The 25,154-nt window shown below is 38.6% G+C and overlaps 1 protein-coding gene across 3 annotated transcripts; it reads left to right on the plus strand.

Moving 5' to 3' along the window:
- Positions 1-2,380: 2,380 nt before the first annotated feature.
- On the plus strand, positions 2,381-23,740 carry LOC132102689 (aryl hydrocarbon receptor nuclear translocator-like). 3 transcript variants are annotated; one of them, XM_059507286.1, is made up of 21 exons: positions 2,381-2,751; positions 4,543-4,627; positions 5,230-5,268; positions 5,345-5,395; positions 6,454-6,661; positions 7,419-7,632; positions 7,982-8,084; positions 8,310-8,375; positions 8,454-8,539; positions 8,621-8,697; positions 10,105-10,239; positions 11,072-11,146; positions 13,691-13,842; positions 19,642-19,746; positions 20,164-20,245; positions 20,331-20,370; positions 21,097-21,193; positions 21,282-21,477; positions 22,181-22,346; positions 22,429-22,574; positions 22,784-23,740. In XM_059507286.1, exons 1-21 carry the CDS (start codon positions 2,733-2,735, stop codon positions 22,868-22,870), a joined length of 2,229 nt encoding a protein of 742 aa, XP_059363269.1. In that variant the 5' UTR covers positions 2,381-2,732; the 3' UTR covers positions 22,871-23,740. The 3 variants fall into 3 exon arrangements, with proteins under 3 accessions (XP_059363269.1, XP_059363270.1, XP_059363271.1); XM_059507287.1 differs by having other exon boundaries at positions 19,645-19,746; XM_059507288.1 differs by lacking the exon at positions 19,642-19,746.
- Positions 23,741-25,154: the final 1,414 nt, after the last annotated feature.

Genomic DNA, 25,154 nt, shown 5'->3' on the forward strand with positions numbered 1-25,154 from the left:
AGTACATACATGGCATACAAGTTTCAATAAAATGACACTGAGGTGTATTTTAGTTTATTAAAAATGCATGTCAGTAGCCTGCTAAAGTTGCAAAAATCCGGGAATTTTCAAGTTTCGTGGATTTTATTATTATTAATATTATTATTATTATTATTATTATGACATGTTGTTATTTTTCTTGTTTTTTTTTATTATTTTAGTAGTATTATTTTATTATTGCTTTGTCAATATTATTTTTAAGCAGTCATTATTCAATAAAGTACGCTGAAATTGAATATGAATTATAACGTAGTAAAGTAACAGCAGTAGTAGTAAAACACATTCAAAACATCCAAAATATGGAAACATACAAACTACACAACAAAATGCTTTTATCATTATAAAGCGACCTATAGTATTTAAAAAGGATTTATTCTTACAATTTTAGTCAATATGTTGATGTATTTTTTTTTTTTTTCATGAACACCATTTAATCTTCCTGAGGTATTTTCAGTACTGAATACTGGATTGGTTTGAATTATATGATTATGTGAATTTGTAATAAGGTACCTACTAAATGGATATTGTAAATCATTTAATGTATTAATTTCCCGGAAAGCTACCCAGCCCGAGTAGACTAGGCTACTGTATATTATGAGCACCAAAAGATAACTCCAGATTTTTCTTTAACTTTAAATAATGCAGTTATCAAAGTACAAGTATGCTTACTTGTAAACACAACCTTAAACAGGCTTGCAGATTTAAATCCATTTAGAAATGATGAACAACCAGCCAGCCAACGATCTAACAGAAATTAACAGCTGCCTGTCAAACAAAAATGATAACAAACCGAATTAAATCCTTCACTGCCACACAGGCAAATGACAAATCGCTTAAAAGCCGAACTAATTATTATTAAAGTGTCACTCACAGTCACAAGCCTAAATTCGCTTTAACACAGTCCATAAACCAAACGCTGTCCTCTCTGCCATCTTGCCGGGAGTTCGAGAACTCTACTGCAACTACCACAACAACAACAACAAAAGATATATCATGTAAACATGACTGTGCTTTTCTCAAAGTTACCAAATAATACAAATTTCCATAGCAAAAAATGATTGTCGCTATTTTGTACAATAAAATCACAGACATTTTGCCAAAATTATAAACTGTTACACACGTTCTTGTGATCATTCAATTTTATTCAATGATGTGCAAGTTTGTTCTTTCAGAATGATTTCTGAGGATCACGTGACACTGAAGACTGGAGTAATGATGCTGAAAATACAGTAAATTCACATTTTAAAGTGCATGTGATAGAAACTTCTTATATTCGGAGTCATCTCTGATTATTTTAATCCCTATATTATGTAATCAATCTTCTGTGTGTACGTGACAGACTGCAGGAACTGAACTGAGCAGCATTCATGGCCAGCAGCTGTCTATCAGCAGCACTGCTGATGTCTGTGTATCAGAGTCCCCAGACCAGAGCTCATCTGGACAGGGCCACGGGACACGTCGTGTGAGGACCTCTCGCTAATTCTGTTTAGTTATTATTTTTTCTTTGCAAATTCTCAGTTTATTTCCATTAATTCCCATTGAACTTTTCCAGCCTTGAAAATTCCCGGATTTTTGCAACTTTAGCAGGCTACTGACATGCATTTTTAATAAACTAAAATACACCTCAGTGTCATTTTATTGAAACTTGTATGCCATGTATGTACTGAAGCTGCAATTCAGTACATCTAAAATCTTAACTGAGTACATGTTCTTAAGTATGTTAATGAACTTAATGTAATGTAATTTACTTTCTTAATGTACTTTATAATTGACATTATTACAAAGTGCAATTTTAAAAGTGTACTTACGTTTCACAATTGTCTTTCTTTAAGTACTTAAGTGGCCTTTTGTTGAATTTATATGATATTGTCTGCAAATGCTGACCATTCATACAGTTAAAGGCACGCACATACTTTGTCATTCTGTAAACCCCAAATCAACATGTTTAATATGTTAATAAACGTAACTTAAATGTATGTTATCTGCAAATGTTCTGTTATGTGACTCAAGAAGAAAAAGGCCCTAGAGCCCTTTAGGAGTCTCCTGTGGGTTCTTATAATTTATATGTTACCCTTGGGAGATATCATCAGGAAACATGGTGTTAGCTTTCACTGTTATGCTGATGATACTCAGCTTTATATTTCTTCACGGCCTGGTGAACACACCAATTTGAAAAACTAATGGATTGCTTAGTTGATATAAAAAACTGGATGACGAGTAATTTCTTACTGCTAAATCCTGAAAAAACAGAGGTGTTAATTATAGGACCTAAAAACTCAGCTTGTAATAACCTAGAGCACTGTCCTAGGTTTGTGTGTCCCGGTGCTGCTGGCTGCGGGCGCAGAGTGGCGCATCTGAGCCGCGTGGAGACTCTAGTTTCCTCCTCTGACGCGCTTCTGCTGCTCACTGAAAGATCGCGGACCCCATCTTGGATCAGGGGAGGTTTTAAACGGGAAAAGTCAAAGAGGCAGGAAAGAAAAACAACAACTATAAAACGTCGGCAAACCCGTTCGTTTGGACCGGTGGCGAAAATGACACTCGGTCTGAACTCATGACATCTGCTTTTAAGTACTTTTTCGAGACTCGGACGAAGTAAAACATCAACAGCCGCTGGAGCAGGAGGTTTTCCTCGTCAGCTGGTAAAGTTGTTTTGTATGTGTTAGCTCGCACAAGAACACCTTTACCTGTCGGACATGACATCCGCCAACTCAGGTAGCGTATTAAAACCGAATGTTTTTCTCTTAGTCGTCTGGTTTGTGTTGATTTTGCGCATTGTAAGCAGTTGTGCTAATTAGCTCGAGCTGCTGCTAGCTCGACTGTTGTGTTATAACGTTAGCCTGCTAACTCTCGGAGATCTGGACAAACAGAGAGAGAGTCGGGGTTTGTTTTCATCACGATTGCTTCAGCTGTCACAGACAACATACACATGTCATCTGACCCAGGTCTGAAGATCTGACCCACTTCTGTTCCCTGTGTATCTCTCTCGTCTCAGTGTAACGTTAAATACACTTTGTGGATGCCTTTGATTCTGACACGGGACTTATGCAGGTTCAAACCGAGCTGTCATGATGGGTTATATTATGATCGTGGGTTTCCTAGTCTGATGGCAGTATATAAAGACAGAACTGCTAGTAACTGATCACATGTAATCTGGATCTAATGCAATCAGATAAAAAAAGCACTTTTAAGTTCCATTTTAAAATACTCTACTGTAGATTACACTCCAGTTACTTTTTTATTGATTACATGATTTCATATTATTCACACAATGGCAATAGGTTATTCATAATTTATTGATTGTAAAAGCTGATGTTCAGTCAGTGTTGTGTTCGTTCACACAAAGAGCAGTCATTAGTCATGTGTCTGGATTACACAGAGAGAGAGAGAGAGGTCAGCTCAGCTACTGATGAACACATTCGTTTTTAGCTGAATTATCACTCAGTACGGTATTTAATGTATTACTGCGTGTTTGGAAGGCTTTTGTCTTTCAAACACATTAAATGCACAAATTCACGTTATTTCTTAATTATTATTATTATTATTATTATTTATGTTTTTACATTCTGAGCAGCAATTGTTATTTAATGTATCCATTCTCCACTGTATATCGGTGGCACGTTCCACAAATAGAAGTGTAATTTCTTAAAAACAATAAAGCAGTCATCTTTGGGAAATGTTAAAGTCAGATCAAAGAAATCGTGATACAATATATTTTTCAGCCGTCTCACCAAATGTGGAAAATGTCGAAATATAGAATCTGTTTAATGTAGAGTTTATTTTCTAGATTAAATTTAAGTTGACCAAATCCAAACAAGTTAATGAAAAAAAAAATTTCAGTAAGTAACAGGGTTTTGCATATAAATCCAAAAATGAACTGTCAAGTCAATTTTCACAATACACATTGTTCCAAAACCGCTTTAAAGAAATTCATATTGTTAATGTGAATAGTGTCTTTTTGCCCATGTGTGTTTTATTTTGTACATTATATTACAGCATTATAGTGTGAGCAAAATGGATTCTGGATATATCACACATTTAAGGAATGTTTTCTTTTAATGTTTTTTTTAAATTATATTTTTGGTTATTATTATTATGACAAATTGCAGAAAGGTTCAAAAGAAGAGTATTTATTTGAAATGCAGTAACATTTTAAATGTTAATGATGTTACTTTAACAATATTTACTGGAATGTTTGATGGAAGTTCAAAAGAACAACTTTTATTTGTTAAATCAGTAAATAATTAAATGCAGTGTATGTTAAGCTGTCTGTTTGTTGAACGTAGGTTTTACGTTATATCAGCCTGCCATTTTTTTTCGTCATAAAGGCTTTGGAGATTAATTCACAATGCACATAAACAATTTCACTGGTGATCATTTGATATCATTGTGCTGCAAAACTGCTGAATGCATCTCTTTCTCCTCTCTCTCTCTCTCTATATGTATGCACGTATGACTATTGTGTGTAGTTCTTAGTCTGAGTGTCTGATTGGCTGTGTGTTTCAGATATGCCCGAGGTGCTGTCACTGGCCTCAGCCACTGGATCTCTTTCTAACGTTGTCCCGAAGGCCAACAACAAACGACAGGCCACGTAAGACAGATTTAAGAGTCCCAGTCATTATTAAATCAGTGCTGAGATGCTTCTGGTCTAAACACGGTTCTGTCTTCCTCATCACTTCACATGGGCACTGGTTTACAAGACACATCACATGAAGTAATATTATCAGTGTGACCCCACTCGTCAGACGAGAACTAAACTTGATCTGAATAATTGAATTTGTTTCGTAAGTGATGCATTTTGCACCATTGACACTGTTATTCCTGCTTGAAACTATCTGTGTTGGTTGGATGAAGTGCTGTAATTTAATGACTTGACTGACACTTTCAAGCTCCACAAAGGACAAAATAATTACTTGGACATAATGTAATAATGAGGTCACAGGGGTTTGGATGATGACAGAACGCTCAATTTTGGGTGGACTGTCTCTAAATGCACACTCCATGCGTGACTGCAGAGCTGAATGTGGTTTTGCCAAGAGAGCAGGCAAATTCATAGGAATGACACGTTGGTTTTAACAATAGTGGCCTTGTTTATTGAGTGTGTGTGGATGGGTGGAGAACTGTGGGAATGTTTGAATGTCATCTCTGCTGTTGTGCAATATTCCTGATTAATGTGATGTTCCCTGTTTCCAGCTCGGACTATGACGACGACGAGGGAAGCAAATTGTTCAGGTTAGTCTTGATGTGTGACTGGAGGGTTTGATCTGTGATGGGCCGGCCGTCTCATGACTGTGTTTTGTCTTCTCAGGTGTGATGATGATGATGGAGGCGGATCCAATGACAAGGAGAGGTTTGCCAGGTATTGACTGATGCAAGTCAGAGTGCGTGAAAAGTATAGATATGATCATCTGATCTTCTGTTAGTTCTCAAGAATCAGAGTTGAGCGGTACAGTCTACATGTGCTGGCGTCAGTATGGTCTTCATAGTGAAGTTTCCAGACACACTTCCCGTCTGCCGAGCTGTCAGACATGATTCAGTTTCATTATTAACAGCCAAGGGGTTTTTTCTCTTTTTTTAAATGCAAATGTATACAAAATTGATTGCACAAAAAATGTAAATGCACATTTAAAAATGCTCAATCTCTTTTATATTTCCAAGATGATGGATGCCAGTCCAAAGCATTGTTTTAACATGCACTGATCAATTTAAGAGCCATCTGGGTTTTATAACATGTCTTCTTTCAGACTGGTGTAAACATCCAAAAATGTTTCTTTTATTACACTTCATCTTTAAAGGCTGTGAGTTTTTCATGCACCAGACTTTAGTTTTATTCCCATCTGTATTCTGAAGTGTTTTTTAGTTCAGTTCATTGATATAATATCTCACTGGTAAAAATCTGGTGGAAATATATATTTGAATGGCTGTGGACATGATTTATGGAGAGATAAAAAGAGAAACCTGAAATCCCCTCTGTTGAAACCCATCAACAGAATGAAAGTATTTTGAGCCTGGCTTCATCCGCTGTTCATGTAGTGTCTTGCTTTAAGTCCCTGATAGACTACAAGTGAAACTGAAGCTCATTTCTGTGGGCTGAAAAAGCTCTTTCCTCCTTAGCACTGCCATTAATGAGTGACTCAATCAAGGATGTAACTCTGAACACAGCCAGTGTCTTCTACCCCTCTCTTCTTTCCCAGGCTTCTCTTTCAGCTCTCATGAGATTCATACACATTTGTTTTGTCACGGAGAGATGAGTGTCGTCTCATTTGACGAGCACATTGATGCAGTCTTTATTTGCTCATTCATCCATCTCTCTCTCTCTCCCTCCTCTCTCGTGACTGTGTCTCGACCTCTTCTCTGTCCCTGCTCTCTTCTCACATGACTGCATGCTCTGCCCATCTCATGCCCTCCTGACCACAGGGAGAACCACAGCGAGATCGAGCGCAGGCGGAGGAACAAGATGACCGCTTACATCACAGAGCTGTCAGACATGGTGCCCACCTGCAGCGCTCTGGCACGCAAACCAGACAAGCTCACCATCCTGCGCATGGCAGTGTCACACATGAAGACGCTCCGAGGAAGCGGCGGCACTGATGCAGCACATAAACCCTCCTTCCTCACAGACCAGGTCAGATATCAGCTGCCCTCATTACAGAAATGTGTTCCTCGGGCACACAAACCAGGGTCCACATTCATCAAACATTGTCAAGAATGAAAATCTTCTTAACTGCTGTTTTCTTCTCATTTTTTTACTCAGAGTGATAGTTCACCCAGTTAACTCTGTGCATGCTCTGCAATACCCCCCCCCCCCTCCATGAAACATATTTTATTGGATTGTCTTTTTTTTTAATGAAGTACACTCAGGGTCTTGTTTAGTAAGGATCTACCAGACAAGATTTTAGCTACTTGAATAATTTTAACTGCTGTATTTTTGTGTTTGTGTAACTCTAGTATTATCCCAACTTAAAAAATAGCTTCTACTGCTGCTCACTCTCAAGTTTCGTTCTTCTGTTGAACACACAAGAAGCTGTTTTGAAGAATGTTTCTGCTCAATACTGTGGAGGTCAGAGAGGACCAGAAACCGTCTGGTTACACACATTCTTCACAACATCTTCTTGTGTGTTCAACAGAAGAACAAAACTTGAATCAAATAACATGAGAGCGAGTCAGTGCTGACCGAAGCTTTACAGTTTTAAGTCAACTATCCCTTTTAATAAGAAAAGTTACAAATAGAAAAAATACAATAGAATCAAGAATCTTTAAAAAAAAGACTCTTAGTGTGTGTGTGTGTGTGTGTATTTTTCTAATACCAGAACTGAATAATTCTCCTGATTTTGAGTTGTTCACCGTCTGTAGATGTGCTTGTATGTCTCCCCTGTGTGCAGGAGCTGAAGCACCTGGTTCTGGAGGTGGCTGATGGGTTTCTGTTCGTGGTGTCGTGTGAAACCGGACGTGTGGTTTATGTGTCAGACTCTGTCACACCGGTTCTGAACCAGGCTCAGTCGGATTGGCTCGGATCGTCGCTGTATGACCAGCTTCATCCAGACGACACCGAGAAACTCAAAGAGCAGCTCTCCACCAGCGAGAACAACAACGCTGGTCAGAAACCACTCTATATCATCTGCCCTCCTTTGTGCTGTCAGTCTTTTTCTGTTTAAAGGTGCAATAGGTGATCGTCTTCAGAAAGGTTTCTTGTTTTGCTGGTTGAAAGTCTCTTCACATCCTGAGAGCAATCAAGTTAAGTGGTCTATATATATATATATATCCATCCTGTGGAGGGTGTAGGACCAAGAAATGTTCGACCAATCAAAACGCTCAGGGGCGTGGCTTTGGGCGGCGATTGCAGGGAGGGAGGGACGTTTGCTTTCAGTGCTATCAGGCTAATGTTAGCATTTTAGTGAGATCTCCTACTGCACCTTTAACTCGTCTTCCTCGTTTCTGACTGTAGGCCGCATGTTGGACATGAAGACTGGCACAGTGAAGAAAGAGGGCGGGCAGGCATCTGTGAGGATGAGTATGGGCACACGCCGCTCCTTCATCTGCAGGATGAGGTGAGGAACAGGGAGAACAACAGGCCCTTTAGTGTAACTCTATAAACTTCTATAAGCTTCACTTGTCTTTTTGCTCTCAGATCTTGAGAATGGGTTAGGAATGTGCTGTTTGCATACACAAAAATAATGTTTTAAAGAAAAAGTATTAATCATATTCACAATGTGAGCTATTTTTACTGTTGTGAAATATCTCTGATGCATGGATTGTAATGTTTGTGTGTCAAGATGTGGAGTGTGTCCCGTAGAGCCAGTGTCCATGAACAGACTTCACTTCCTGAGAAGCAGAAACAGGTACGGCCGCGCTCTGTCTGTATGTATAGATCTCAGTCTGCACACAGACGCTGATGAAGACCGTCTCTCCTCCCGCAGGAATGGACTGGGTCCTCCTAAGGAGGGCGAGCCGCAGTATGCGGTCGTGCACTGCACGGGCTTCATCAGGTCCTGGCCTCCTGCAGGTAACAGAGGAAGTGTCTGTTGTTCACAGAGAGCGGAGCTGAATCAGAACACTCTCTATCCTCTCTCTCTTTCTCACTCAGGAGTGACTCTTTCTGAAGAGGAGGCCGATAACAATCAGGGAAACCGTTTCTGTCTAGTCGCCATTGGAAGGCTTCAGGTACTTTTCCTAGGGCCCTTCGATTTCCTTGATGAGGAAAACCGTCATAAAACCTGAATTCACAGTTTAACGTGGAATGTCACAGAATTTGTCACATTTTGAATGAATTAATCAAAAGTAGGTCATAACACTTAAATCAAATCGCGATATGGACTAGTGTCTGTAAATATTATGTTTCAGAAGTCGATTTAAACCTGAATCCTGCATGTTCTGCATGACTCTAGACGCGAGGTTTCATTTACTACACGCTCCTGACGCTCGCGGTGATTCCAGCGTCTCTAAATGAGGATGTACACACATGAACAACATCCACAGAACTGCTCTGAGAGTCACTGATTGAGTCAAACTAGCCTCATATCACATACACAGAACTGTAAAGGTATTCACGGCAACCCGTCAAAATAAATGTCCAGTTAACTTTTAATAAATTGATGTGAAAATGTATACATTTCATGATTTTATTTAAATAAGACATGCTTTTTGATTAATACATTTTAATTGAACTATTAAAAAGGAGTTGAGGAAAAATTAAAATGGAAAAAAACTTAATTTGGAAAAATAATTAAACTGATTTCATAGGGCCCTATTTTCTCCTTACATTTCAATGAATTAGTTTTGTATTGCAGTCAAAGGAATAGTTTGTACAATTCTGTTTTGTTTATATATATATATATATATTTGTGTGTGTGTGTGTATTTTATTCATTTATTACCTGTGTGTTGGTGTTGTCTCTGTGTACTGAAAGCTTCTGTCACCAAAATAAATTCCTTGTATGTGCGAACATATAAAGCTCTTTCTGACTTCTTGATGACCCTTTGTAAATCACACTATTTACAGTTCAGATACAGGTTTTCATAAAAACAAAGTTTTATAAAAAGATAAACATTACATTTCAGCCTTTTAACCATTTTTAAGGAAAGGAATGAGCCAAACTTATTATTATTATATTAATTTAAAACATATATATATATATATAGCACATTATTACTTTTGAGGAGCCCCAGGATGTCAGGCTAGAGATTATGTGAGCTCTGTTGTGTCATGACGGCTTTAGCTTTTTAATTACAAATAAACATTGATCAGTGTACTTGCATAGAGCTCATTAAATGTGGTAAACGAAGGCTCAAATTGGAGGTTTGTTCTCATGTTTATAAATATAAAGCGATTTCAGAAAGTCTGGATTAAATCTCTCGGTCCATATAGATAATTTTTACAGTGTTTTATGAACTTTTTGAATCGTGCAAGTTTTGGTTGCTTGGTTGACTTTCGTAGGCGGAACAGAAATCTTTCAGGTTAAATTTAAGATAAATAATCGTTTGGATTTCAGAGGTGAACAGAAGTCCTACAGGTGTGGAACAACATTTTTAGAGTGAACTGTCTCTTTAAGATCCTCTGTTTGTCCTGCAGGTCACATGTTGCCCGAGCGACTCAAACATAAATAACATCAGCGTTCCAGTGGAATTTATTTCCCGCCACAACTGTCAGGGCCTCTACACTTTTGTGGATCACCGCTGTCAGGCGACGGTGGGCTTCCAGCCTCAGGTAGGCCTCAGAAACCTGAGTCAGGGTCATTTCTTAAGATCGCTCTGCATTTGTTGAGTATCGCTGCTGAGCTCCACTGTCTTGATGTCGGCCAAAAAAGTTCTGGAGGGCCAGTATAATTGACCTAAATTGAGCTGTTGTTTAATTAGCATTTCTTTGATGGCTTGTTTTAACTGTGTCAGTATCTATTTCGTGGCACACTGTGACAATATCAGTATCGATTTCTTAATTTGGATGAACCAAGATCTTTTAGTCAGTGTTTATTTTCAGCTGGCTTTATTTATAGCACACATACCATGCAGTAATCACGATAAGCTTTGTTGCTTTTGATATAAAACAAAATCTGATCGTTCAGTGTCTGTCAGTTTTTATCACAAAATTGAAACAATAAATGTGGTTTTGACACGGTTTAATGTGAGATCGCTGTAGCCTCAGTTCAAGCAGCACGTGAACCGATCATCTCTTTGTCTTTACTACTAGTTACAGCACCAAATAACCCTGAATGAACATCAGAAGGTGTTGAAAGAAACGGAATAACTTACTGAAATCAATCATATCTTGTGTAATTGATAAATCAGTGTTTAAACTGCAGAAAGACATATTTATTACCTAACAGTAAACATTGTACTTGTTTACCCGTTTCTTCATTAAAGTATGTTTAAATAGATCTGTCGTGAAAACAAGTTTTTATTACAGCCACTGTTTAAATGTTTATATTTCATGATTTGTCATTAAAATGCAATTTACATGTGTTATACAAAAGTCAGTTTTATTTGAATACTGGTAATTAAATTGTTATGTGTTCCATCTTTTGTGTTGTTGTGTGACACAGGAGCTACTGGGGAAGAACATTGTGGAGTTTGCACATCCAGAAGACCAGGGCTTACTCCGAGACAGCCTTCAGCAGGTGTGTGTGTGTGTGTGTGTGTGCTTTTACATTACACATCTAGCTCAAACATTCATGGCTGTTACTATTGTAAACAACAAAGTTTTATATAATTTTATGTAATGTGTATGGCAAAAAAAGTACTTTTTTTGCCTTTATAAAAGGGCAGCAGTAGCAGTATACTAAGGGACACCAGTGTTAAATGTATTAATAATATTGATCATCACAATATGGTTGTTGCCAGGTAAATTGACACATTAGCATAATAGGCAATATGGCCATTTGATCAGACTGTAACTCTGAACCTGTTCTTTTCATACCCAGGGCTGGGAAGGTGACTTTTAAAATGTATTTCACTACAGATTACAAAATACAAGCTTTAAAAATTAATCAGTTATGTATTTTGTTAGATTACTCATTTTTAGTAACTTAATATAAATACTTTAGAATACTTTGAAATACTTAAGCTTTGTAACACAAAGGAACATATTCATTTGATATCTTGTTTTTATGCTCTCCGACATCTACCAGCCATAAGATTTGTGTTTTCTTTGCATTTTATTTTTAACAACATCAATTTTCCACAGAATTTCTATGAACAACAAAAAAATGTTACGTCATTTAAATCTTCCAATCAATCAAATTCAATTTGATTACAATGAATGGGATTCCGTGCTGTTTTATTCCAAACTTCAAAACCTATCCAGACACACCAAACGCATAATAAAAGTAGCCAAAACATCTGGCACAGTTGTCCAAGGTATACAATAGATTTATTTAACGAATGGACCAAACTTTAAGTGAAAAAGAGTCAAAATTGACAGGGCTCGTTTTCCAGGGTCACAATGTCGTTATTAACGATGCTTTTGGGAAACACCTCAGGGTTTCAGGCAGGCATTCTTCAGGTTTTGGTAGCCCAAAATGAATTTAACTAGACTGAAATTAAATATAAAGACATCGGCTGAACTTTACTGTGGACAAATCAGCATGATCAGCAAAAGGTAGTAGCATATCTGGATGTAACGATCAATAAACTTATGATGCGATAAAATTCACAATACAGATTACACCATACAATTTTCTTACAATTTATTTCTATATTTATTTTTTACAAAATGAGATTTAAGACAAATTATAAATGAAAATGTGTCCTTTTATTATTAGACAAAAGACAAAATGCTGCATATTTCTTTGTGAAATCGTTAAAAAATAAAACTAACTTAAACCAAATAAAAATCATACAACTAAAAGAAATCTCTTCATTTAAACAAAAAATGTGTCTGTGCTCTATTTTAAATAAGAGGAAACAATTTGAATTACTATCCAAAAAAGATGCTAAATACATGTTATTTGGATTGTATAATTAAAACATTTGAAGTAAAAACAGAATGGTCCGATTATACCTTTGTGAATGTGACGCAGATGTCACTCTCTGACAGCAGGTGGCACTAATGGAGCAGCAGGTATTTAAAGGCTGCTGCCCCTTTAAGACCGAGTGCACGGATCCAATATAACAATGCATAGGAGATTTCTTTCTCCACTGTATACGTTCACTTAAGACATAACCGACTGTGTTTACGAGAATACTCGCAGAGACAATTATTTTGAAATAATTTTGTGTATGTGTTCATTCAGAAACAAGGATACGCAAAAGACGAGTCGGTTCTGTTTAAGCGCATTGTCTGAAACGCTGCTCGAATGCGCGTGAATGGTTTAAAATGTTTGAATCGGCAAGACTTAGAAACAAGTGCAAACGATCAGCTACGATCCGTTTCACCCTTACAAACGAGTGAACATCGCGAATCAAGTTAGGAATTTTACATCACTATTCAAGATAGCCCATCGGTCAGGGCGGTGATATATTTTGGAGCCCGACTGGAAAACACAACAGCCCCGGGATGTCGGGCTAGCGATTTTGCGAGCCCTGCACCTCAGATCTATCCAGTTGGTGAACCATTGGTTCCCACACTCGTTAAACAAAAGAAATGATCAGTTTAAAAGATTGACTCAAAAGAATCATCTGTTCACGAATCGGATCATGAACTTGTATTACCGAGCCAAAGATGATCTATTATTGAACATTTCGAATGAATAAAGTCTTCGAGTTCATCTGTGAAGCACATAAAGCTATCGTTTGACCTTTATAAACTTTTAATTCATGCATGAATCGTATGGATCTGTTAACTGAATGCAAAGTGTGAGTTCTAGGAGAATGTTTGTGTCGTGATGAGCATGTATCGCTCACTAGGAGTCACTAAATGAACAGCTTATGCACACAGTTTTTTGTTTCAACGGAAAATCAGTCGCGTTATTGGTTGAAATCCCCAAACTGTTTACTTTAAATATGAAATTAATAAATGATATCAAAATAAAAGTAATCACTGGTAATCTAAAATACTTTTCAGATTTAACCGTAATCTGATTACCCCCTCATTTATAACGAAATACAGTTACTATACTATTTACAGTTAGTATTTCGTTACTCCCTAGCCCTGTTCATACCATACTGTAGCTTTAGTCCTCGATCCTTGTTAATGTATTAATGACCTCTGACCCCTGATGCAGGTGGTGAAACTGCGAGGTCAGGTGCTCTCGGTGATGTTCCGCTTCCGTTCTAAATCCCGCGAGTGGATCTGGATGAGAACCAGCTCGTTCACCTTCCAGAACCCTTTCTCTGAGGAGATCGAGTACATCATCTGCACCAACGCCAATGTCAAGTTAGTACTGAAATTCATCAAGTAAACACAACCTCAGATACTGACCTCACTGCAAAAGTGATTTTTCAATATTTTGTCATCTAATGGGCCTAATCTAGGCCTCATGTTATTCAGTGTTGTCTTATCCAGTATGACTTTATACAGTGTGTCATATGCTTTTATGATCGAAGGTTAATTCCTGTGGAGGTAATCTAATGTAATTCAGTTTCGTTTGAAGGCGTGTGTGTGTGTGTGTGACGAAAATGTCTGGGTCTTATTTCACCCCAAGATAGTAATAAAAAGAGGAAATTATGTAGAAAAGGCAAAGAATATATAAATAAAGAAATTGATTATTGTTTTATGGCACAGTGAAATGTGACATTTTATGACAATTTAACATGTCTTCCTCCTCCTTAACTCTAATAATGCAGAACATATTTATTTCAGTTATGAAAACCATTTCTGCTCACCAAGTAGGGCTGGACGATTATGGCCTAAAATCAAAGCCTCGATTAATTGAACATTTTACCTCGATTACGATTAATGAACGATTATTTTGATTGACTATTAAAGGTGAGATATTTTTTCCTATTGAAAAAGTGATATCATAGCTCACTATCAGCAGTTATTTTATCTATGTTCGTAGCATTTCTTACAGATTATTGCTCGGTGTAAGAGATAAATAAAGATCAGATAAAGATAAATTAGCACAGTACCAGTACGAGTGATTGCGTGTGTTAATTACCGTCTCTCTATATTATTGTGAAGCTGTGGGTTGTAAATAGCCTTCAAAAGTAGAAAATATGCTATAATAAGTTTTGAGATTCTAAGCTACTTTAGTGATAAATATTATAAAAATTTGAATTATATTCAAATTTAAAATGCATAATTTTAGTTAGGGTGAAGAAAAGCTTTTGGCTTCTTTTCTGAGGCCATAAGAGGGTGCATTGAGCAAAATATTACTAATGCACGTTTATTCAAAGCATAAGAAAATATGACTGAAAAAAGTGCATAATATTTAAAATAATGTTTATAAACCAATTATAATTAAGTAGCTTTAAGAACTATAAACAAAACAGCACCATGTGTGCATGCATAGTTTAATTCAAAGGGGCGAAAGCCAATAACACAGAGTACATTTTTCATGTAAACACAAGACGCAGGAGGATGGGGGAAAACCCACCTTAAAGTCTCAAGATATGTTTTTGAAAAAAATTGAACCCACCTTAATTTTACATGGCTTTCTAAACATGTGGCTCTGTTGTGTGAGACGCCAGTGCAAGGGTAACAGAAGATGTCCCTCTAGAAATGCATGAAATATGCATTCTGTGTGAATGGCTTGGTTTCAGTTTTGACGTAAACAAGATCTTCTCCACATTTATGTTCTCTTTTTCTGCAATATTTTGAAAGAACATCGCAGCAGTGCTGCATCTAGTTTCTTCAACTGTACATGTTAACAAAAACATTCTAATGCAATGACACTTTTATATTGTCATCACATCTCGTGCGCCACTGATAAAGGCCAAGTAGAATTTGACCGTCCGCATCCGTGCACCGTCCGCATTATGTAATTTTCGTCATCACAAGGGCTTGCAGACAGCCGCGCATCACTCCACGCGATCTCAAAAAGTGCCTGCACGCGGACGAGGTGCGTGGCTGTCAACAGCACATGCACGAGGTGAATGATGACAGAAGTGGTACTGCTCGTCGAGCTCGTCCACCTTCTGAAAGCTGTGCAGATGAGGCTGTGTGAGACAGAACAGAACGCCGAATGTGAAGTATACTCGGGGCGGGCCTTAAAGCTGCCTCCTTAATGGACACCTAAAACTCGAATGCAACATTTTTGCATTCGAATGTGGAATTTTTTTTTATTTTATTCGACGAATATTCGAAATTCGAATTTTTTTGACAGCCCTAGCGTGAACATGGTAGCTCGATATAATAATACACATCCGATCATCTAATCGTCCAAATGTCCAAACTATAAAACAAATACAACTGACCAATTTCGGTGAAGACACAAGGCCATCACTATGTGTTGAACCGGTGTTAACCTCATGTTTTGCTTTATGCCACTGACTGGACGGGGCAGAGTCATGTGGCTACACATGCAGTAGTATGCTTTTAAGGGGGAAGTATTAACAGGATTAAAAAAACGAAATAACCGACATGGGAAAATTACGTCGGTAAGAGGTTCTGAATTTCAGTTTTGATTACTTTTCAATTAATCGTCCAGCCCTATCAGCAAGGCTGCATTTATTTGATCAAAAATACAGTACAAACAGTAAAATTGTGAAAACTGCTGGTCTCTGTGAATGTTAAAATGTAATTTACAGGTGATTTTCAATAAATTAGAACAGTGGTTTTCAAACCACCAATTTATCTTAGATATTTTTGCTGCATATGCTACAGAACAACAAATTCAAACATGCATAAATGGCTGTTGTGTTTCCTCCTGACTGCTTGCTCCGGTGACTATCTACTTGCTGCTGAGCTCTGCCTGGATCTGGTTTTCCCGTTTTTTTGAGCGGTGCCAGCCAGAGTTATTTTCTGTTAATTTCCAGTCCATTCCAGGGCTGTGCGATTAATAGAAATCGTCATAAAATCACGATTTGAGCATGCGCGATTTCAAAATCGCTTTATAGCACAATTTTCCGCGGCCCTGACCTCCCGCAGTATGCTATCAGAACCAATCAGAACGCATTGCGACTAGCGCGAGAACAGAACAGACATATGCCTGTAACTCCAGGTTCACACTCTGTCTGTGATGCGCCTTTTTTCCGAGCCCATGTTAACGGATCAGAGCGTTCACACTGCATGCGGTAAAAGGCTAGAAATAAAAATGTGCGAAAATAATTAACATCTAACACACGAGCATAGAGAGAATTGTGAGTGCACAGGACGCAGTTTAAGTGAGAGGAGACACGTTTTGAGTGTGCACACTCTCTCCGCGCAGAGCAGCGTGCATCTGAGCAAGTACGTCTGGTTTTGTGACAGCGCAAAGGAAATCTGCGTGCGAACAGAGAGATTCGCACTCGTGCATTATTTTAATGTGCTTTCGCGTTATATTTTTGCGCTCTCGCTGCTGACCGCATACACATACTGTATACACACTGCAAACACCTGAGGCACCGCTACAATTAATGAGCTCTATGAACAATGCATGGCAAAAAAGAAAAAAAGAAGTCCCTGGACACAGGATTTTTTTTTTTTCAATCTCTTGACATGTCTGTGTGTGGTGTTTCATGATGCCTTGACCCCAGCCTCACTCCATTCCTTGTGAAGTTCACTCAAATTCTTGAATTGATTTTGCTTGACAATCCCCATAAGGCTGCCGTTCTCTCGGTTGGTTGTGCATCTTTTTCTTCCACACTTTTCCTTCCAGTCAACTTTCTGTTAACATGCTTGGATAAAGCACTCTGTGAACAGCGTTCTGTGAATGTTTGTTTCTTCCCCTCCTTGTGAAGGGTGTCAATAATTGTCTTCTGGACAACTCTCAGATCAGCAGTCTTCCCCATGATTGTGTAGTAGCCTAGTGAACCAAACTGAGAAACCATTTTGAAGGCTCAGGAAACCTTTGCAGGTGTTTTGAGTCGATTAGCTGATTGGCATGTCACCATATTCTAATTTGTTGATATTGAGATGTGTACATTGAATTTAATGCACGAGTTTCACAACTTGAGTTGAATTACTGAAATAAATTAACTTTTCAACGACATTCTAATTTATTGAGATGCACCTGTATTTCTGTGATGTGCAGCTGTATTTTCAGCATCATTCCTCCAGTCGTCAGTGTCACATGATCTTCAGAAATCAGTCTAATATGATGATTTACTGCTCAAGAAACATTTCTGATTATTACCAATGTTGAAAACAGTTGTGCTGCTCAATATTTTTGTGGAAACTGTGATGCATTTTATTTTTCAGGATTCACAGATGAACAGAAAGCTCAAAAGAACAGCATTTATTTGAAATAGAAATAGTTTTTACGTCTTTAATGTCACTTTTGATCAATTTAATGCATCCATGATGAACAAAAGTATTCATTTCTTTAAGAAAACAAAAAGTTTACTGATTCCAAATTTTGGTAGTGTATTCTATTGTATTTATCATCTGTTTTTTTTATTTATTTATTTTTTTTTTTTATAAAAAGTCATTGCATTACAGTAATGTGAATCATCACTGAGCATTATAATTTTTTTTATTTTTGGGGTCAGTTAAAGGGGTCATATGATGCTTTTTTTTTTAGATCATTATTTTGTGTATTTGGTGTAACAGAATATGTCGACTTTCTTTATTGTTCAAAAAACACATTATTTTCAAAATACTGTACATTATTGTAGGTCCTCTATGCCCCGCCTCCCTGAAACGGGTCGTTTTCTACAAAGTCCCTCCTTCTGACAAGCACAGTCTGCTCTGATTGGCCAACTGACCCAGCGCACTGTGATTGGCTGAACACCACAAGCACTCGTCGGAAATGAAACGCCCGTTTCCGCAATTGCGAGCTTCATCTTTCAAAATAAATGTAAAAATAGTTAATAATGTCCTCAGTTCAAGCTCAAAAGAACAGAGTCGCGTGACAGACACAGTGATGAAGCTTGTATGTGTTTGCAGTACACAAGCCACAGATGGTTAAGACCGCTGACTCCACTGTGTGACCATCTCTCTCTCTCTCTCTCTGTCTCTCTGTCTCTCTCTCTCTCTCTCTCTCTCTCTCACTCACACACACACGCACGCAATGCTCAAAACTATGCATTTGAAGAGTCAATATCAAACAATTAAACTAAAAACAAAACATACTTCCAGTAGCTGATTCAGAAGTGCCAGATTGTCATTGCAAAGTCAGAATTAGCTCCTCTCCAAGGTTTACGAAACGATCGTCCTTAAAATGTGTTGCTGTTCTGTTGTAAGTAATCTTAAAGCCTCCTAAATGCATCTACTTTGAGAAGGCCAAATAGAGTGCTTTTGCTTTCTCCTAAGCCCCTTTCACACTGCACGTTGGACCCGGAAAATTGCCGGAACATTGCCAGGTCGCCTTCTGTGTGAACGCAAACACGTTCCAGGACTGATCCCGGGTTGTGGACCTAGTAACATTGCCGGGTTCAGTCCCGGAACGAGCGATGTGTTAACAAAAGCCAGAACTAATGCCGTAAAGGGTGTTGTAGTGGTGACTTGCGTTATCGCGCGACTCTTTTACGATGTGTTTTGAAGGCAGATCAACATTTGCAACAATAAAAAAAAAATATGTGCAACCTGTAATGAAGCTGAGATTAGTTAGCTCCTCACTCTCCACACTGAAGCTGAGATCGTTTGCCAGCTTGAGTGAAAGTTAACGTGCCTTAACGTCGGGTACACAATACATGTATTTTCTGGAATCGCAGTGTGAAAGGGGCTCTAGATACACACAGCATCTCACTGACACGACTGCTTCAACACTAACTGTGTTACTGAAACCCCGCCTTCTTTTTTTGCGTGATTATTCGGGAGGCATTACACAAATATTTCCACATTGTGACGTAGAGATGTGGGGGCGTGTTTGAATGAGCCGTTTTGGGGGGCGTGGTAGAGTCTTAACTTTAATAAAGAATATCTCTTTGGATTTGAGACTTTAGTCTTTGTAACTTTACAGATCTTCTTTATTCACCAAGAGCTTGTTACTCTCCGAAGAAGAGAAAGGAGAAATTGAAATCGCATCATATGACCCCTTTAAGAGCCAGACGTATTTGAGCCGTGTGTGTCTGAGAGTGAGCGTGTTAATTAAGCCACACTCTGTTTAATCGACCGCTTTCTCTCCACCAATCCCTTTGGTTTACATGACAGTAGAAGTGCGAATCAGGACTCCCTGTCCCCCCTCTCTTCCCCTTCACTGGGGCAGAGCAGTCCTCACTGCCCCTCCATCCCCAGCCCAGGCCAGGTCACAGCCAGGTGAGAGCAGACCAGTGGAGCACTGGCTCTCTCTCTCTCTCCCTCTCTCTCTCTCTCCCTCTCTGTCTCTCGCTCGCTCCATCTCTCTCTCTCCGTCTCTCTCTCTCTCTCTCTCTCTCTCTCTCTCTCTCTCCCTCTCTGTCTCTCGCTCGCTCCATCTCTCTCTCTCTCTCTCTCTCTCTCTCTCTCTCTCTCCCTCCCCCCCTCCTCTCTCTCTTTCTCTCTCTCTCGGGTGAGGCTCCTTCCGTCCCGTCTGCTGTCGGTCGGTCAGTCGGTGGTGGGTTAACAGCATGCTCTCTTCCTGTAGATAGCTGTGCTGTCCGTGGCAGGTGGAGAATGCTGTATGTTGTCGGTGGTAGGTCTGAGGGTCACGACTGTAGGACTGCTCTCACATCAGTGTGGTTTGCTCTTCTGCAGGCAGATGCAGCAGCAGGCCGAGTTAGACGGAGGCATGGGACGAGAAGCAGCGTATGAAACCAACCAGGCCACTCTTCCTCAGGTATACCCAAAATGAGCCCTATTGAGATGTGCTAAGCTGCTGATCAAGTGAAGTGACTGAGCGTCTCCATCTGTGTTTGTCTCAGGGTCCAGTGCAGACTGTAGGTGTGGGCACTGCTGATCACAGTAAGACTCCACACACACACACACACACACACACACAGATATATATGGCCAGAAATATTATCAGTGTTTTTTTCCATAGTATATATGAATGAATGAATGTAAACATAACTTAGAATGAATGTAAACATAACTTATTTGTTTACAAGTAAACTACATAGAGTAGCCTAGCTTTTAATTTACTGCCCCTTGAATTATTTATTTTTCTTTTTTTGAATTTTGTTTGCTACAAACATTTTCATACAAATCTGTCATAATGAAATTGTAATCAAATGTAGATATAATGAATTAACATTGCATTTTTATATTTTTTAAAGCATGGGTGAAAAATATCTTTGTATGATATTCCTTAAAATAACAATAATAATCAATGCATGATATACAGTAATGTATAAAATAATGTTTTATTACATTCTGTTGTATTTAGAAGTACATTTTGCTATGCAGTAGCATAATTTCTTAAGTTTCAAGTTAAACAGACTTATTTTTGGCAGCTGGTTTGAGGTCAGTGTGTATTTGACACTAGCTTTTCTCACATGAATCTATGAAATGCTTGCTTGAGTGTGTGTAGCAGATAAACCTGCGGTGCTTATTCATGCAGAACGTCCAGACAAGCACCTGATTGTTGGTTAAAGGTCAAAAATGACTCATAAGTGTATTGCTGATGTCCTGGATCTGTTAAGAAGGCGATCTATGGTCCTGATTCATACTCAACAGTGTCTCTCTCAGACTCTAAGGCCGTGTGCTCCAGTGCCTCTGGTGGACAGCAGGGTTACCCACCAGCAGCGTCTTTCCCCAGCTCTGCCCGTCCCAGTGAGCCCTTCAGGTGCCACACACACACACACACACACACACTCATCTCCACCCTGTGGTCTGTCTCATAGATCTCACTCACTGCTGTGGTCTGGTCTCAGGTCAGCCGGACTGGTCCAGCAGATGGTTCCTCACTCAGCTGGTCAGATGCTGGCACAGATGTCCCTTCAGAGCACACCGTCTGGAGTCTCCACCAGCAACAACAGCCCCATTCAGAACCAGACGGGTCCCACAGCGCCTCCTGGAGTCTGGCCTGCCACACGACCGCCCTTCAACCCACAGGTACACATTCAAAGTGTTTACACCTTGATATATTGATATACATATTACTAAATGCAGATCCCCTCTTGTGATTTTGTATCACGATTGCTACTGATCAGACCTTTTGTTAGTGATTTATAAAACCATTAACATTTGTGACCCTGGAGCACAAAACCAGTCTTAAGTCGCTGGGTTATATTTGTAGCAATAGACAACAATACATTGTATGGGTCAAAATTATTGATTTTTCTTTTATGCCAAAAATCATTAGGATATTAAGATCATGTTCCAAGAAGATATTTTGTAAATTTCCTACTGTTAATATACCAAAGCGTAATTATTTTTTTAATGCATTGCTAAGAACTTCATTTGAACAACTTTAAAGATGATTTTCTCAATATTTAGATTAGTTTGCTCCCTCAGATTCCAGATTTTCTAATAGTTGTATCTCAGACAAATATTGTCCTCCAAACAAACCACACATCAATGGAGAGATTATTTATGTATGTATAAATCTCAATAATATTCAGTAAACTCATTTATTTAAATAGAAATCTCTTGTGTTACAAATGTATTTACTTGCACTTTTGATCAATATAATGCATCACTGCTGAGTCAAAGGTATTTTTTTTTATTTTTTTAGCATAGGTGGTATCACAGTTTCAGCTGTTTTCAACACTGATAATAATCAGAAATGTTTCTTGAGCAGTAAATCATCATATTATTCTGATTTCTGAAGATTCAGAGTCAGTCTCCTCAGTTCAACATGGGAGGTTTCAGCTCCGCCCCTACATCCTCCACCTCCTCTTCCTTCAGCCAGATGGGCGGGGCTTCTGCTTCAATGGCCAACACATCAAATTACCAACAAATAAACAGCCACACCATCCCATCAACTAATGGATTCGGTAAATAATCTGCAGAATGTTTATATTAATAAACAGTTTGTCCTGTTCCAGCGCTCAGGTCTGCTCTTGCTCTTTGGTTCAGGTGACATGAATCAGATGGGAGCGCAGTTCAGCTCCAGGCCTGCAGGGGGAGTGTCAGGCTGGCAGCAGTGGCAAACTCAGCCACACACACAGAGCACTGCAGACACACACCAGCAGCCTCCAAACAACCAGCCAGAGCTGTTTCAGGTGAGAGGAGACGACACAAACTAACATGCTTGTGTTTCAAAGGAACAGCTCACCCAGAAATGAAAAACATTTCCTGCTCATTTTCAGTTCGGGGTGAGCTATTACTTTAAAGAAATGTACATTTCATCATCATGTGCATATGATACCTGAATAATTGTCAAAATGTGTGGTTTATTCCTATAACTTGCCTCTCTCTTTCTCTTCTTCAGGATGTGATCTCCATGTTGGATCAAACCGGCAGCTTCAGCAACGATGATTTCACCGAGTTGCCCATGTTTCCTCCATTCCCCGAGTAGTGATCCCGCTTCTTCTGTTCCTCCTTTACTTCCTGTTGCTCTCTCACGCGCCATTTCTGACTCTCTTAACCAAATCAATGGCAGAACAGAGGCTTGGCCGGATCTGGAACCAGAGTGAGACTGATGCATTGTGGGAAGGGAAGTTAAAGCCATAATGTGAGGATGCAGTGTAGCGCAGAGACAGACAGACACTCAGGCCGTGCTGAAATGTTTAAAATCACGCACAATTGCACACTTGTAGCACAAGCGGTCTCGCACTGTCTGCCGTACACACACACACACACACATGCTCAGATTTATGAGATCAGGAGGGTATGTGTGCCCTGTACACACACACACACACACACTGGTCTGTCTGTGACTGATTGTGTACCAGTTGCACTGCCTCTTCTCTAACGCCTTGTGACAGAAGATGTGTGAGAACTGAATTCAGCTGAAAGACTCTCTGAGAGTCTCAAATCAGCTGATCGTGTGATCCTGATCTGTAACACAGAAACCGTGGCACGCTTCCCTTCCCTTGTTTTGAAGAGCGTCTGTTCACAGTTGAAGAATCGGCTCTGTTTCTATACGATGTGGAGTTTGAATTGAATTGGTTTAACAGGATCTTGAATTCAAAAGACGGGAAGATCAATTCAAAATTTACTGAATTGGAGTTTTGCTTTTTTTTATCAACATCAATTTCTTGATGTCTTCCAGTGTTTCAAATGTAATTCATACTTCAAATGTTTTTAAAAATGACTTTTTTCAATTTTTAATGTTACTAACACTTTATTTTACTTTATTGTCCTTGTTGCACATCACACATACTCACTGTAGTAAACTATTCTTAATAACATGCAGTTAACCCTAAACAGACCCTATATCGTGAGTACAGGCTATGATTATTATTCCTCAGTACTTCAATGTTATTACACTGTAAGAAGGACTGCTTAAAATAAAGTGTACCCTTGCTTGCTTAAACTATTCTTCATCCTGTTTGCTACCTCTGTTCAAACTGAGACGCACAGATGCTGATGCAGTAAAACTCCTCCGATGTTCGTCTTCGGTCGATTCTGCAGCCTTATCTGAGTTTAGACAGACGCATCTCGTTTAGCGTGTGCTGATGATGGTTTCACTCAGGCATGTTTCTGTGAAACAGATTCGAATCAAGCAATAAAGAGCAGGATCTGTGTCCGTCAAAGCCATTTTCGTTGCTATCTTAATTATCGTTATCATGATGTCTTGTTTTAATATATAAAAGAAGAAACCTACTCTGCTTCACCTCTTCATGTTATTCTGAATTAGTCTTGTACAGAGAATATTCCTGAACCTCTATTGGCGGGGTTGATTTATTGTTAATTTTCTTTAGATCAAAAGCTTTTGATTAATTGTTTGATGATTGATTTTGAATGTGGGGGTGTCTGTCTTTTTTCAGTACTTATGTGCATTAAATCGAGTGCTTGTCACTTTTCTTCGGATGTGAAAGGTCCGTGCTCTGGTGTTTTTTTTTTTTAGTTGTTTCTCTATATTTTCACAATGTTTTGAACTGCAGTTTGTGTATAACGTATATAAAAATAAATAAACACACATGTATGAAATATTAAAAAGAAATGTTTGAGTTTTTTTGTATTAAATTGCTATTGTCAAAAAAGGAAATCTTTGTTGGGACTTTTATTTGAATGGTGGACACTTATGAATCCTGAAAAATAAAATGTATCACGGCTTTCTCAAAAATATTGAGCAGTACAACTGTTTTCAACAGTGATAATAATCAGAAATGTTTCTTGAGCAGTAAATCAGTATATTTTCATGATTTCTGAAGATCATGTGACACTGAAGACTGGAGGAATGATGCTGAAAATACAGCTGCACATACAAAATAAATTATGTTTTATAGATATTCACATAGAAAACAGTTATTTTGTCATATTGCTACCAAATCTTGGCTGTATAGTGTTTGATGAAATATTTAAAAAATAATTTGATTCACTTCAAATAAAAATAATTACTGTAAACAGGTCACAGTCTTAAAAATAAAGCTTCTCTCTTGGCATCGATGGCTCCACGAAGAACCTTTAACGTCGAAGGAACCGTTCCATTCCAGTCTTCAAAGTGGAAAAATGTTCTTTCGATTATTGAAATGAAACTGTTTTAAGAACTGTTCACAGAAAGGTTCATTGTGGAACCAAAAGTGGTTCTTCAATCCCTTCTGGAATCTTTTAAGAATGTAGTTCATGCATCATCTTTCAGTTCCCATCTGACCCCATCAGTCTGTGTCCTGATCCTCCGCTCAGCCATCGCTGGT

This window comes from Carassius carassius, chromosome 24, assembly GCF_963082965.1.
Source record: "Carassius carassius chromosome 24, fCarCar2.1, whole genome shotgun sequence".
Classification (NCBI taxonomy): Eukaryota; Metazoa; Chordata; class Actinopteri; order Cypriniformes; family Cyprinidae; genus Carassius; species Carassius carassius.